This window comes from Antennarius striatus, chromosome 16 (genome assembly GCF_040054535.1).
Source record: "Antennarius striatus isolate MH-2024 chromosome 16, ASM4005453v1, whole genome shotgun sequence".
Taxonomy (NCBI): Eukaryota; Metazoa; Chordata; class Actinopteri; order Lophiiformes; family Antennariidae; genus Antennarius; species Antennarius striatus.
In genome coordinates, this window is record NC_090791.1 from 13,667,705 (window position 1) to 13,679,820 (window position 12,116).

Genomic DNA, 12,116 nt, shown 5'->3' on the forward strand with positions numbered 1-12,116 from the left:
TACCACATAATCATGAAGCACTCTCCTGGATTTAAAAGCCATTAATGGTTACAGCATCTTATTGTGATCTAAGTTTCCTGCAGTCCATTTATTGAAGAAAGTCCATGATAGTCTGCATTAGCATTCATGTCTGTTGAGTTGAATGCTGGACTTTGGTGAAAAGAAACTGAAAGATTGTTGGAGTAGACCAAATGTAACCACAGCGACAGCACACACTTTTGGTGCACTTTGACCCACTAGGCCTGAGGATTATTGAGAATTAAGAAAAGTCAAAGTTTTGCAAAATATACCAAAATTGTTAATGGAAGAGATATTTTAGAAACTAATACAATATACTAATTTTAATGAACAACACATAAATACAACAACCAAGAAGGAAGCAGGCCTGACTAAAATGAATCATTCTGGTGTCAAAACACAAATTTACCTGAATTACGGATTTGTCTGATTTTTTTTATTTGAGTTATTTGAGAAATTGAAGGTCTTTTGGAATTAACAACCAATTTCATTTGATATTAGCGCAGGTTATCAGAATTATGGTTGCATTACTTTTAACATTATGTGACATTTTATAAAATGAAGATTTTGTATGCATCACAGTCTCTCCATATACACTGAAATGCTCATTTTAGGATAAACTAACAACCCTCAATCTGATGTTTCAGGAAAAATATGCAAAGAAATAAACAGGTGGCCATGGGCCGAAAGAAATTCAACATGGATCCCAAAAAGGTAGGTGAATGGAACTGCTATGGTTTGTTTCAGGTTTGCTTGTGCAAGATGTGACTTAGGGCTTTGTCTCTGTTGTAGGGGATCCAGTTTCTGATTGAGAATGACTTGCTGAAGAATACCAGTGATGACATTGCTCAATTCCTCTACAAGGGCGAGGGCCTCAACAAAACAGCCATTGGAGATTATCTTGGAGAAAGGTCAGGAGGACGATTGACTCCTTCTGTCGCACCATGTCCATATTGTGTTCCCAGTCTCTCATCCATACTGTTGAAGAAAGCCTCAAATAGCAAAAGCATACATTCCATAGTTTGAGTGTCCTCTTGGTCAGACACATACCTCTACTTTCCAACACATTTTATTGGCCCCACTTTTATGTCATCCATTCAGGACTGTTGCTCAATAGTGTACAGCTGTCTTTGGTTATGTTACTCACTGGTGAGTCATGTGATCAAGAGGCTCACAGCGCACAAATGCAGTTTTAAACCTTCCTTCACACCGCCCTCTGGTCATCTTAGTTAGCGTGAAAGCATAAACCCAACTTTAATGGGACCTTATGGTATGCCACTCAGAGACTAGGAGGGTATACTATGTTACAGTCAGGGTGTGGCCCAGAGGTGGAGCCTCGGAAGCTGATGAATGCTCTCCATTTGGTTATCATCCCTCTCTGAATGTCTGTTCTCCTGGAACTCCTGCTGGTGACCCTGGAAGGAGGGTTGGGACGGGTTGGGCCTTTGAGATGCGATAAAGTCATTCATCTAGTGAGATCAGTGATGACGGGATATGACTCAGTCTATGAGAGCTGTCTAGGTCCTTTCCATTATCCCACAGGGCAGATCAATTACCGTGAGAAGCATGAAGGTTGGAAATGATAAATGAGAGGGAGGGTGGAGGATGGTTTTGTTTATATGATATGCAACACATTGCATAGCACAATAAGCCCATCAGACCAAGATTACGCCCCAAGCTGATAGAATTCAAAGACCAGAGGTTTAAGATGGTGTCGTCCCTGTCATCGTTCTAATAGTGTTAGGGCGGCAGCAGCTCTGTGGAAAAACAATTTCCGCTATGGAGGATGGAGGAAGGGTTGATTATTATTAGTTATTATAGAATGTTCCTCAAAATGCTAAATAGTTCAGATTTCAGTTTCTCATTGTGAGGATCACATGCTTTTCTTTCTTTTGTAAAAGGTATTTGACTATAGAGTTTTGGTCTGGGGCCCTGCAAAGCTAGACACAATAATAATTAAACATAACAACGTTCTTGAGTTTTAGCCCTAATATGTTATCATTCTTGCTATCCTGTTTGTATTTTGTTTGTATTTTATAATGCAAACCAGTAAGATTTGTGCCATGTTTTGTTTCCTGTAGAGATGATTTCAATATCGAAGTCCTCCATGCCTTTGTGGAGCTTCATGAGTTCACAGACCTCAACCTGGTTCAGGCCCTCAGGTAAGACGGCGTAATGTGGGCATTACCTGATCTTCTTAGCTGTGTGCAATACAGGTCTTATTGTCTGGAAAAACTATTCTGCAAATTGTGGAGTCTGTTGCTGAATTGTAAAGGTGTGTTCCCTGACAGACAGTTCCTGTGGAGCTTCCGTTTACCCGGAGAAGCACAGAAGATCGACCGCATGATGGAAGCTTTTGCCCAGCGTTACTGTAAATGCAACCCTGGCGTTTTCCAGTCCACAGGTGAGTACCGTCGTGCCATGCAGCAGTGTCAGTGATGCCTCAAAAACAAATCTGTTTAGTTGAAATTTTGTCACACTAAAAAGTTTACAGAAACTGTATTAAAAGTTTCATTGTTCAAGATGTGAACTGCGTTTAGAGTTTATTTTTATTGATTGTATTTTGTAGTGCTTGACTTCAGTTCAAGATGTAGCCATTTGTCAGCAACGTATTTTAAAATCTCTCGTTATTAATTTATAATCATGTAGACCCTGTAGCTGTAAAATAAAAACTGTTGCCTGCCTAAAGTGTTTCTTTTTCTGTATGACTGAGATCTAATTGCATGTCAGTGGAACTCCTCTCTACTTTATTGAGCAGACACAAAGTCTGGAGAAGGGAAAAGTGTGATGGAACACTGTCTTGTCTTTTGGGAAGTAATGGACATAGCAGACAGCCGATTGCCTCTAACATGAATGCAGATGGATGTGAATAATATATGGGACTTCTCAGCAGGCCAGATAAAGTGCTGCTGTGTCAGCTGTGTGCTGACCACGTTGTCTTTTAGCAAACACACACGTCAGAGGGTGCATCCACAAACACACGAGCATACTGTACTTGGCTATCCACGCACAGCCTTTCACTCCCACTCCTGCTCCTCGCTAACAAAGCTTTGGCTCCATGTTCCTCTTTGTTTGGCTGTGATTCTCTAAATGCTGTCCTTTCAGCTCAGCTACTTTACACTCATATTTAAATACCACATTGAATACTGGACACAATAATATGATTGGATGGATGATGAAAAACAAGGCTAGCTTTTGCTATTTCATGAAGTTGATCCCTTTTTCATGATGTTGTCACATGCATTTGTGTTGCAGACACCTGTTACATCCTGTCATTCGCCATCATCATGCTTAACACAAGCCTCCACAACCCAAATGTAAAGGACAAGCCTTCAGTGGAACGATTCATCTCTATGAACAGAGGAATCAATGATGGTGGAGATTTACCCGAAGACCTCCTAAGGGTTAGGATGGCTTTAAAACACCCTTGCGGTGTTATGTTTCCCTCTTTCTGAGTGATTTCACACACGGTCCTGTTTCAAATCTGCTTCATAATTCACGATTAGTTTCCTTTATTTTAGAATTTGTACGAGAGCATCAAGAACGAGCCTTTCAAAATTCCAGAGGATGACGGAAATGACCTCACACACACTTTCTTCAACCCTGACAGAGAGGGCTGGCTGCTAAAATTGGGTGAGTGACTCTGAAAACCAACGCATAGACTTTCTCCAACACAGGAATTGTCTGAATAATGTAACTCTCATTATTAAGTGCTTAAATTATGTTATCTCAGTTTATCAAGGAATCAGGGCTGAAATCTGCTTCTACAAGGTGCTAACCAATACCTCCCCAGAGATTGGTGTGTGTGCATGTGTGTTCTTTGAGCATGTGCAGATAGGTGTGTTCACACTTGACCCAAAACATCAAAAGACATCTCTGCCTGCCTTAATGCATTATGAATGTGGCTTTGAGATCAGACTATGGCGAATAGAGGACCATGAATTATTGAAGACTGTTCATATTCATACTCTGGCATGAAAGTTCAGTTTTATAACATGTAAATCTTTCTGTGGATATACAAAGAGCACATTTACAACTTACATGTATGCTTTGGTCCACTTGGATATTTAAAGTTCATAGCAAACGGCTAAGATACCTTTTTTCAGTAAATAAAGGATGTGTATTGGTGTTTCTTCATTGTATTTAAATTCTTTTGCACTGCAATCCGATTTTACACATGTTTTATGACAGGTTCAAAATCAGTCTATACGCTGAAAGACACAACCCTGGACCCTGAACTGTTTTACCTCTGTCTTTCTGAGATTTCTCTCTTGTACAGATTCACAAAAAACTGAATTTAAAAAAAAACATTAATGTGAAAGTTGAATTGTTGTGAATCTCTACAATCAGCCACTCAAAGGGAGTGGAGAATTTCTGTTTCTGACAGTATTTCAAAAGAGCAGAAAACGTTTCAGGTGGAAGGTACATTCCTGGGTACAAGGAAATGACCAAGTGGAGGGGATTTACATGCAATGCTTTACAGTTGAGAGCCCCCTTGTGGGTGGATGTAATAACAGCAGATGTGTGCAGTAAAATAATAAAATTCTAAAATTTGAAATTTGAAGCTGTAAAGCAATGCACTAAACCTCCCCTGGAATCCAATTATCACAACTATGGTGCAATGATTTCTTATCATTTAATTTGATTTTTTTTTTCTTCTTTTGTTTGTTTGTTTGTTCCCATGATTTTGGCTGTTGTCTTTCCTCAGGAGGTATGTACACCTGCTCTCTCCAAATGCTAGTTCATCTCTCAGCTCTCAGGTGCTTTTGGTGGTCGGCCATGCTTTTGTTCTCTTTCTCATTTTTTTATACGTTTGCACAGGGTAGTTTTTTGGGGGCGGGTTTCTTTCCATTGACTCATTTTAACTTCAAATGTTTGTCTGTTCAGTCCCTCATTGAGCTGGTAGTTTGTTTGCATTATTTTTTTCACTGTTGGCGGTTGACAGGCGGTCATTGGGTTGATTTGCGTCCCTACTGATCCGTCTCGGGGAGCTGATGCTTTGTGACCGGTCTACCAATCAGTGTGATCTTCTTTCTATGTATGCTGTGGTGGTCACTCTGATCCTTTTTTTTTTGTTCTTGGAAGCTGTATTATTCCTTTTTTCCATACAATGACCACAAAAAGGATTTTTGTTTGTACCTCACCAAAGTTAGCCTGAATCCATTTACTCTATACCTATGCATTACAGTTATCATAGCTCTGTGGCTGTATGGAAAAGGAATACTGCACCTTTTCAACAATATGGCTCTGCTCTTACCATCGTCTACTGTAAATGTGTCTGAAGGGTAACGGTGTGGCTGCGGTGGTGGTGCTGGACTGGACTGGACCTGACTGTGGGAGACGGGTGTGGGCAGAAGAGAGGGCCATTGCCATGCATGATTCATTTAAACCAACAGTGTACATGCTCAGTGTATTGTTAGAATTCAAGCGGATAATTCAGAAATGTTTCACTGCAATAATCCACTGATTTTATGCGATCAACATCAATTGCTAATTTAGATGTGCTGAATCAGAGGATTCATGAAGGTTTCTGCCACAATATAGGATTTCTAAGAAATCCTGTTCCCACGTAACTTCTGTCCTCCCATCGTCCCATGTGGCATGGGTACCTCCCTCCACTCAGCTCCACTCCAAGCAACGTTCTTGCAGCAGTAGGAGGCCATCTCTTTCTTGGCCTGGCAGGAACTGACATGAACCAATCACATCCTCCAGCCCAGCCCAGTCAGATCTCCGGCCGTCAGCTGTGCAACTCTGCTGTCGCGTCTGTGTTCTATGTCCGCTGTTTTTTGTTTTTTTTTTGTTGTACTGAAATGTCATGTTGTGATGAGACGCTCTCGATATTGAGACAAGTATTTTCTTGACATCTGTAGACAATAACAAACATAGACTGAAGTGTTTGACCTATCATGTGCCTGCAATGTGATGGGAGATCATATACAGCTCTGATGCTGTTATATGACTATACAAGTGTGTTCTATATATCTACCGTATATGTAAACACCTTAATAGGCTAGATGGGGCTTCTTACTAACATTGGTGGTGGGACAGCCAGGGCTAGACGAGGGTTAAGTCTTCACAGAATAGGAAATTCAAGTCTGAGATGCCTGTAGAGGCCGAGCATGAAGCCAGACACTGCAGTCTGTTGTTATTCCACCGTTCCAGAGCAACACTGCCATCTGCTACAGTGATCAGGTTCCCCCTCACAGGAAGTAGGTGTCAAACAGGGTCAAAGATTAGCAATAGATCAGCAAGTACAGAGTTAACCAAAGAGCCCCCACCGGGCGTGAAACACAACTTAATCCTGTGTCACTTGAGAGTTTCAGTAGTTTTCCTGATTGCAGTGAGTTCGACGTTTACAACAGACATTGTTTTGTGTGCTAAACTGCCAAGGTTTTCAGCCTTATTCCTTCGCGGAGAAGGGTTTCTACACTTGAACATAAAACTGTGTCTGACACATTAACTCCAGTTAACCTTAATATGGCATTTATTAACCTTTTAAATGTTAAGTGGCCAGTTGCTGTTTTAGAGGAGAAGTAGATGGTTTTCTCTCCTCTGCTGGTTCCCAGTGGTATTTTTTCACCATGGTTATCAAGACAACTGAATTACTCTCAATTTTCCTGAATTTATTCATTCATAAAGACAGGTAGCTGGAGGTAGCAGAGATGAAGATACTGAGGTACTCTCTGGGAGTGACCAGGAAGGATAGGATCAGGAATGAGTACATCAGAGGGACAGCACATGTTAGAGGTTTTTGAGATAAAGTCAGAGAGGCCAGACTGAGATAGTTTGGACATGTCCAGAGGAAAGATAGTGAATATATTGGTAGAAGATGCTGAGTTTTGAACTGCCAGGCAGGAGGCCTAGAGGAATACCAAAGAGGAGGTTTATGGATGTAGTGAAAGAGGACATGAAGGTAGTTGGTGTGAGAGAAGAGGATGCAAAGGACAGGGCTAGATGGAGGAAATTGATTCGCTGTGGCGACCCCTGAAGGGAAAAGCCGAAAGGAAAAGAAGATAAAGGCTGTGAAGGAGACTAAAGACATTCACTTCATTCTAGTAACTGAAATTGAAACTTGAATGTAGATTTGACATGAAATAATAGCAGACAAGCTAATAAAATGGTGGATCAGGGTGAATATTAGGATTTCCTCTGGAGCCGTCATCTGTCTGTGTGTTCATACATCCGTCTGTCTGTCTGCTGCTCGACCCGGTGCTTTGGTGCTCGTTACGCTCTCTATCTCTTTCTCTCACTGTCTCACTCTCTCTCTGTCTTTCGCTTTCACTCTTTCTGTGCTTGTCTAACACAGGTTGTTTATTCCACAGGGGGACGAGTTAAAACCTGGAAGAGGAGGTGGTTCATCCTAACGGACAACTGTCTATACTACTTTGAGTACACCACAGTGAGTATAATTTAGGTTCTCACAGTGAAGACGCGTCTTTCTCGGCTCCTTTTGTGCATTTGGTCCATTGTCTACAACACTTTATTTTTTACTGTCCAGGACAAAGAGCCAAGGGGAATCATCCCACTGGAAAACCTGAGCATTAAAGAGGTGGAGGATAAAAAGCCTGTGAGTGTAGCATCCTCTGCTGGTTTATTGTGAGATTACAGCAAGGCTGGGATGTGGACTGAAGACAGTCTTTTAGAAATTACATAACTGGGATTATTTCAGATGGATCTCCTCACTTCAGTCATTTCAAATACTTTAATTGAAAAGCTGTTTTAAAGTTAGTTTTATTTACATTGACCAACTGTTTTCACCTGCAGTCACATCCTCAGGGCTTTATATGACATAAGAAGAACTATTTATAGCATTTTTATTTTGCTTTTTGTGTTTTATTTAGTTGTCCTGGAGTCATCACACTTGTCTCTAACTTCTCTATCTGCTTTATCCTCTACAGAACTGCTTTGAGCTTTTCATCCCGGACAACAAGGACCAGGTGATAAAAGCTTGTAAGACCGAGGCAGACGGACGGGTTGTGGAGGGCAACCACACCTTCTACCGTATCTCCGCCCCCACTGCTGAGGAGAAAGAGGAATGGATGAACAGTATTAAGTAAATATTTGCTCACTTTTAACGGGGGTGTTTGTAGGTTGGGGGGGATAAGCCTCACACTGTCGAACAGATATAGTACATACTGCAGGTTTAAAAAGTGTTGCCTCTCGGGTGACGTCTGGAGTCCCACCTGTCCTATCATGAATTGGCAGCTGTGTTGTATCAGAGATTGTGACATGCTCAGGAATTGTGAGCCGTGCTCAGTCTAAAAATGTGTTTCATACCTATATATTCAGGTTTGACTGTGTTATGGCTACAAAAAGACATTTTTATACTAAGTTTCTCTCTCTGCCCCTCTACTTCATTGTTTCTGCCGATATCAATCCATATAATGTACAGTAAGGAGGTCAGCCGGGGATCAACACTTTTGTGGCTATAGAAAGCCAATAAAATAAAGGCTGACACATCCATATAGAACTGTCCTGAGATAAAAAGGGGTAAACTTTGGTTTACTTTCATGCAAAAGCTCTGTTTCAATTCTTATCCTTCTTTCACTTTCATTTCCCCGTTTTGTGTTTCCACAGAGCCGCCATTAGCAGGGACCCCTTTTACGAGATGTTGGCAGCCCGGAAGAAGAAGGTGTCGTCCATGAAGAGGCACTAGAGCTGCTCAGCACTTCTGATGTTGCACTTGATGGAGCAGGGGGCCCGGGGAATCTACCTGCCCTGTCGGGGGCGGTGCAAAGGCCATGGTTGCAGTCTGCCTCCGACTTCTCCAGGACTTTTCTCTGGAATGTATGCTAGCTGTGGCTTTGCCACCCAGTAGTCCAGAAAAAACAGGAAGCATTCTGGGGGTTGTAGATAAGAGTCAGGTCCTCCTCTAACCTCTTGTCTGAATGTCTGTCTTTCTCAGCTATGTATGCGCTCTCTGTCTGTGTGGCTGAACCGGAATCTCTTCATTAAACTCTGCAGAATTCCCTCTAAAGATACTTTTAAAAAAAAAAGAAAATCTTCAGAATTCCTGCGTACATTGCACATGTACAAAACATGCATGTCCTCATGCAGCCCACGACAGGACGCATCATTCAAATTCAGCAGGTCTGACTATGTGTGGCATCCCAACCAAAATATTATGAAAAACTTTTCTGATATGCTTTAATATTTTAGGGTTAAATGTGTCTATTTTTACAGCTTTTTTTGATTTCTCCAGCCTGTTAGTTTTTTTGTTAAAAAAAAAAAAAGTCATCGGAAGGTGCAGGGCAGAGGGACTTGGCCTACTCTTAGTGTTTTTTATAGAAAAGAAAAATATATAAAAACAACAAAGTTGCCACTCAGGAGATTGTTACTAAGTCTGTGTTCACAACACAGCAGCCACTTGTGGAGAGAAAGCCTCAGCCGTGTCCCAGACTAACCATCTTTTCCCTTTTGGAATCGTCAAGCTGCAGGACGAGGAACATTCTGCACATGAAAGTTTCTGTTTGTCCGGACCGGGCGTCAGTGTTGGATCTGGATCTCACTGTTCATTCCTGAATAGCCATTGTTGTGGGGGAGGGATTTGGGGGGTGCTTTGGAAATTGACAGAATTTTTCTCTCGCCCTATCTTGCAAACGAGCACTTCCTTTCTTATGTCATTAAAGAAAAGCAATGTAATTGTTGGAAGTGTTTGGTGCTGCTCTGTGCCTGGCGCTGTAGATAAAATGTGATTAGAGAAGCTGCTGGTTAGCGACAGTAATTTTTTTTCCCTCTCTGAACATTGTTTTACTATTTCTTTACCAAATGACATGCCATTTTCATCCTTCTGCCCAACCTCAGTGATCATTGTAAAATACAGTGCTTTACTTTTTTGTATGAACGAAACACAATATTTGACATATTGTTGTACAGGCTTTAAAGCAGCACAAATGAACTTGAGGTTCATCAAAGCTTCACCTGGAGCAGAATGGGTTGTCCCTATGTCCAGGTCCAAAGTGAGACACAATACATGAACAGTTGTGTGAGGAATGTGCTGCCGTGAATCAGAAGACTGAGGGAAGGGGTTTGCCATGCTGCGTCTCTGGAGTCAAGGTCTAGTTTTACATCGAGCAGTTTTCATACCACACTGGCGTACGTTCATCTCCATTTTCATTTACACCTGCTGGTTTTTATCCTCATTTAGTTCCTTGGCTTTTCTGATTCTCTTCCTGTTTGCTCATGAATCTTGGAGAAATAAGGAAAAATGCAACGCAAGAATCTAAACAGTATTGTTTTTATTTATCAGAGTTGTACATACTTTAATGTATAGTGGGTATTTTGTTTTCATTTTAGTTTATGATTAGTGGTGATATTTACTTTTTTTATTCTCTTCATGTAATGTTTAGTTTAAAATTCTATCGACATTTAACCAAGATGAAATAAAGATGGATTTCTCAACTCTGGCGCTGAGCGTCTTTAATTAACACGTGTGAATGTAGCAGCAGCTTATCTCCAGCAGGGGGCAGTATTACATAAGGACTGAAGCTGGGCGAGGTTTAACGTTTTTTTCCCCCTTAGCTTACTTAAATGTCAACACTTTTTAGTCTTACCAGTTCAGTAATTAAACAGTAATTAAATTATTGACAGACTTTTTCCCCAGCCTAGAAACGTTTCATGTCTATTCACAAGATTACCTTTAAAGTATTTATGACTCAAACGTCTGGGCATCAGAGAAAAGTCAATTTTCAAGCCAGTGGGTTTTATTTAATGATGCCTGGTAAAGAAATTCAATAGAAATGACTGTCAATGGGGCTGGTGTACAGGAAGCAATAGGACTTGATCGTAGTTACCAAAATGAAGAAATACAAAGAACACACGGAACTTAACGTGTGTCTTCATGTCTGTTCAGCATGACTGGGATCACACGGGTCAAGAGTTGTGTCATCTAGAGTTGTAATGTTTGTCCAATAACGATGAGGGACGAACCAATGGATATATACTGTAGATGACAGCATGAAGACAAATGGGAAACCTTTGTCATGGACCTTTATACCACCGAGTTCCCCAGTTTTTATCTGCGCAACAAAAGGACAAAAAAATGTCAACTTTTTTTCTTTCAGGCTTTCTGATCTAACAGAAATTAAAGTCAGCTAAACCAAAAAAATTAAAAACATTTCCAGGCTAAATGAATAGGAGCCTATTTGTATATTTTCCTGAGACATAGCCTACAGTGTTTTGGAGGATGAAGCAATTTAATCCAGATGTGCAATGAAAAAACATAAAAGTGAGACATTTTAACAAAATACATTTCCTGCAAGGCAGGAAGTGTTATTTCTTACAAAGCAAAGAAATCTCTTCATAAGAAATTAAGAGATTTTTTGAAACTAAAAAAAGAAACAAAGTTGCAATCATCTTTGCACAGCCGCAATTAATTCTATGCACATATGGAACAAGATGATAATGATGTTTTTGTGAATAATAATGCAGGGCCAAGGAGGTAAGGGCAGCTGATGGGAAATGACACGCACGTTGCCTTGGTGAGGGGAAGAAAAGCTGAGAAAAACACTTTGACGATGTGTTTTGGTTGTGTAGTAGCAGAAGCAAAAGGGAAGTTTGTCGTGGTTCTTTTTTTTTTTCACCATCTGTGTAGTTCTTCAACTCTCAGATTTCTCACTGCAAGAATCAAGAATCTATAAAGGCAACGTGCAGACGACTCATTCCTGTGATGTTGATTTTGTGCAGGAAGGGAATGCAATCTGCTGCTGTGTTTGTGTGTGTGTGTGTGTGGGGGTGGGGGGGGGCATCTCTCACTCCCTGAGGGGAACAATAGGAGGTGGTTGAACGTACTGTACACACCACGGTAAGAAGATTCCAGGAACAAAATGTATTGAGAGGGATTTATCAAGGTCAAATATTCCATCCAACAACACAATATGAGGTGACTCAACGTGCCACCTGACCCCTCTGCACTGAATCACGTCATGCTCTCTTGTCAGGTCTGCTTGGCAAATGCACTTCTTAGTGGTTATGCTGATGAAGTGGGAAAGGCCTGGCGCTCACAGCTGCTCTCATTGGCCAGGCAGCGGGATCCTCTGTCTTCTCCAGTAAGTAGAGACATGTGAGACCAGTCAGCCTCCAATTAGGCCCAGACTGCT

General features: G+C 41.1%; 1 protein-coding gene across 3 annotated transcripts in view; it reads left to right on the top strand.

Moving 5' to 3' along the window:
• Positions 1–10,419, top strand: part of cyth1a (cytohesin 1a) — a 31,362-nt gene extending 20,943 nt beyond the window's left edge. For 2 of the 3 annotated variants that reach the window (XM_068336154.1, XM_068336155.1), the window contains exons 4-13: positions 666–732; positions 811–929; positions 2,100–2,180; positions 2,310–2,422; positions 3,274–3,422; positions 3,540–3,652; positions 7,339–7,417; positions 7,517–7,585; positions 7,917–8,071; positions 8,596–10,419. In XM_068336154.1, the coding sequence (XP_068192255.1) occupies positions 666–732; positions 811–929; positions 2,100–2,180; positions 2,310–2,422; positions 3,274–3,422; positions 3,540–3,652; positions 7,339–7,417; positions 7,517–7,585; positions 7,917–8,071; positions 8,596–8,674 (1,024 nt within the window). In that variant the 3' untranslated portion in view covers positions 8,675–10,419. The remainder of the gene's footprint in view (positions 1–665; positions 733–810; positions 930–2,099; positions 2,181–2,309; positions 2,423–3,273; positions 3,423–3,539; positions 3,653–7,338; positions 7,418–7,516; positions 7,586–7,916; positions 8,072–8,595) is intronic. The other variant, XM_068336153.1, reaches the window with a different exon arrangement.
• Positions 10,420–12,116: the final 1,697 nt, after the last annotated feature.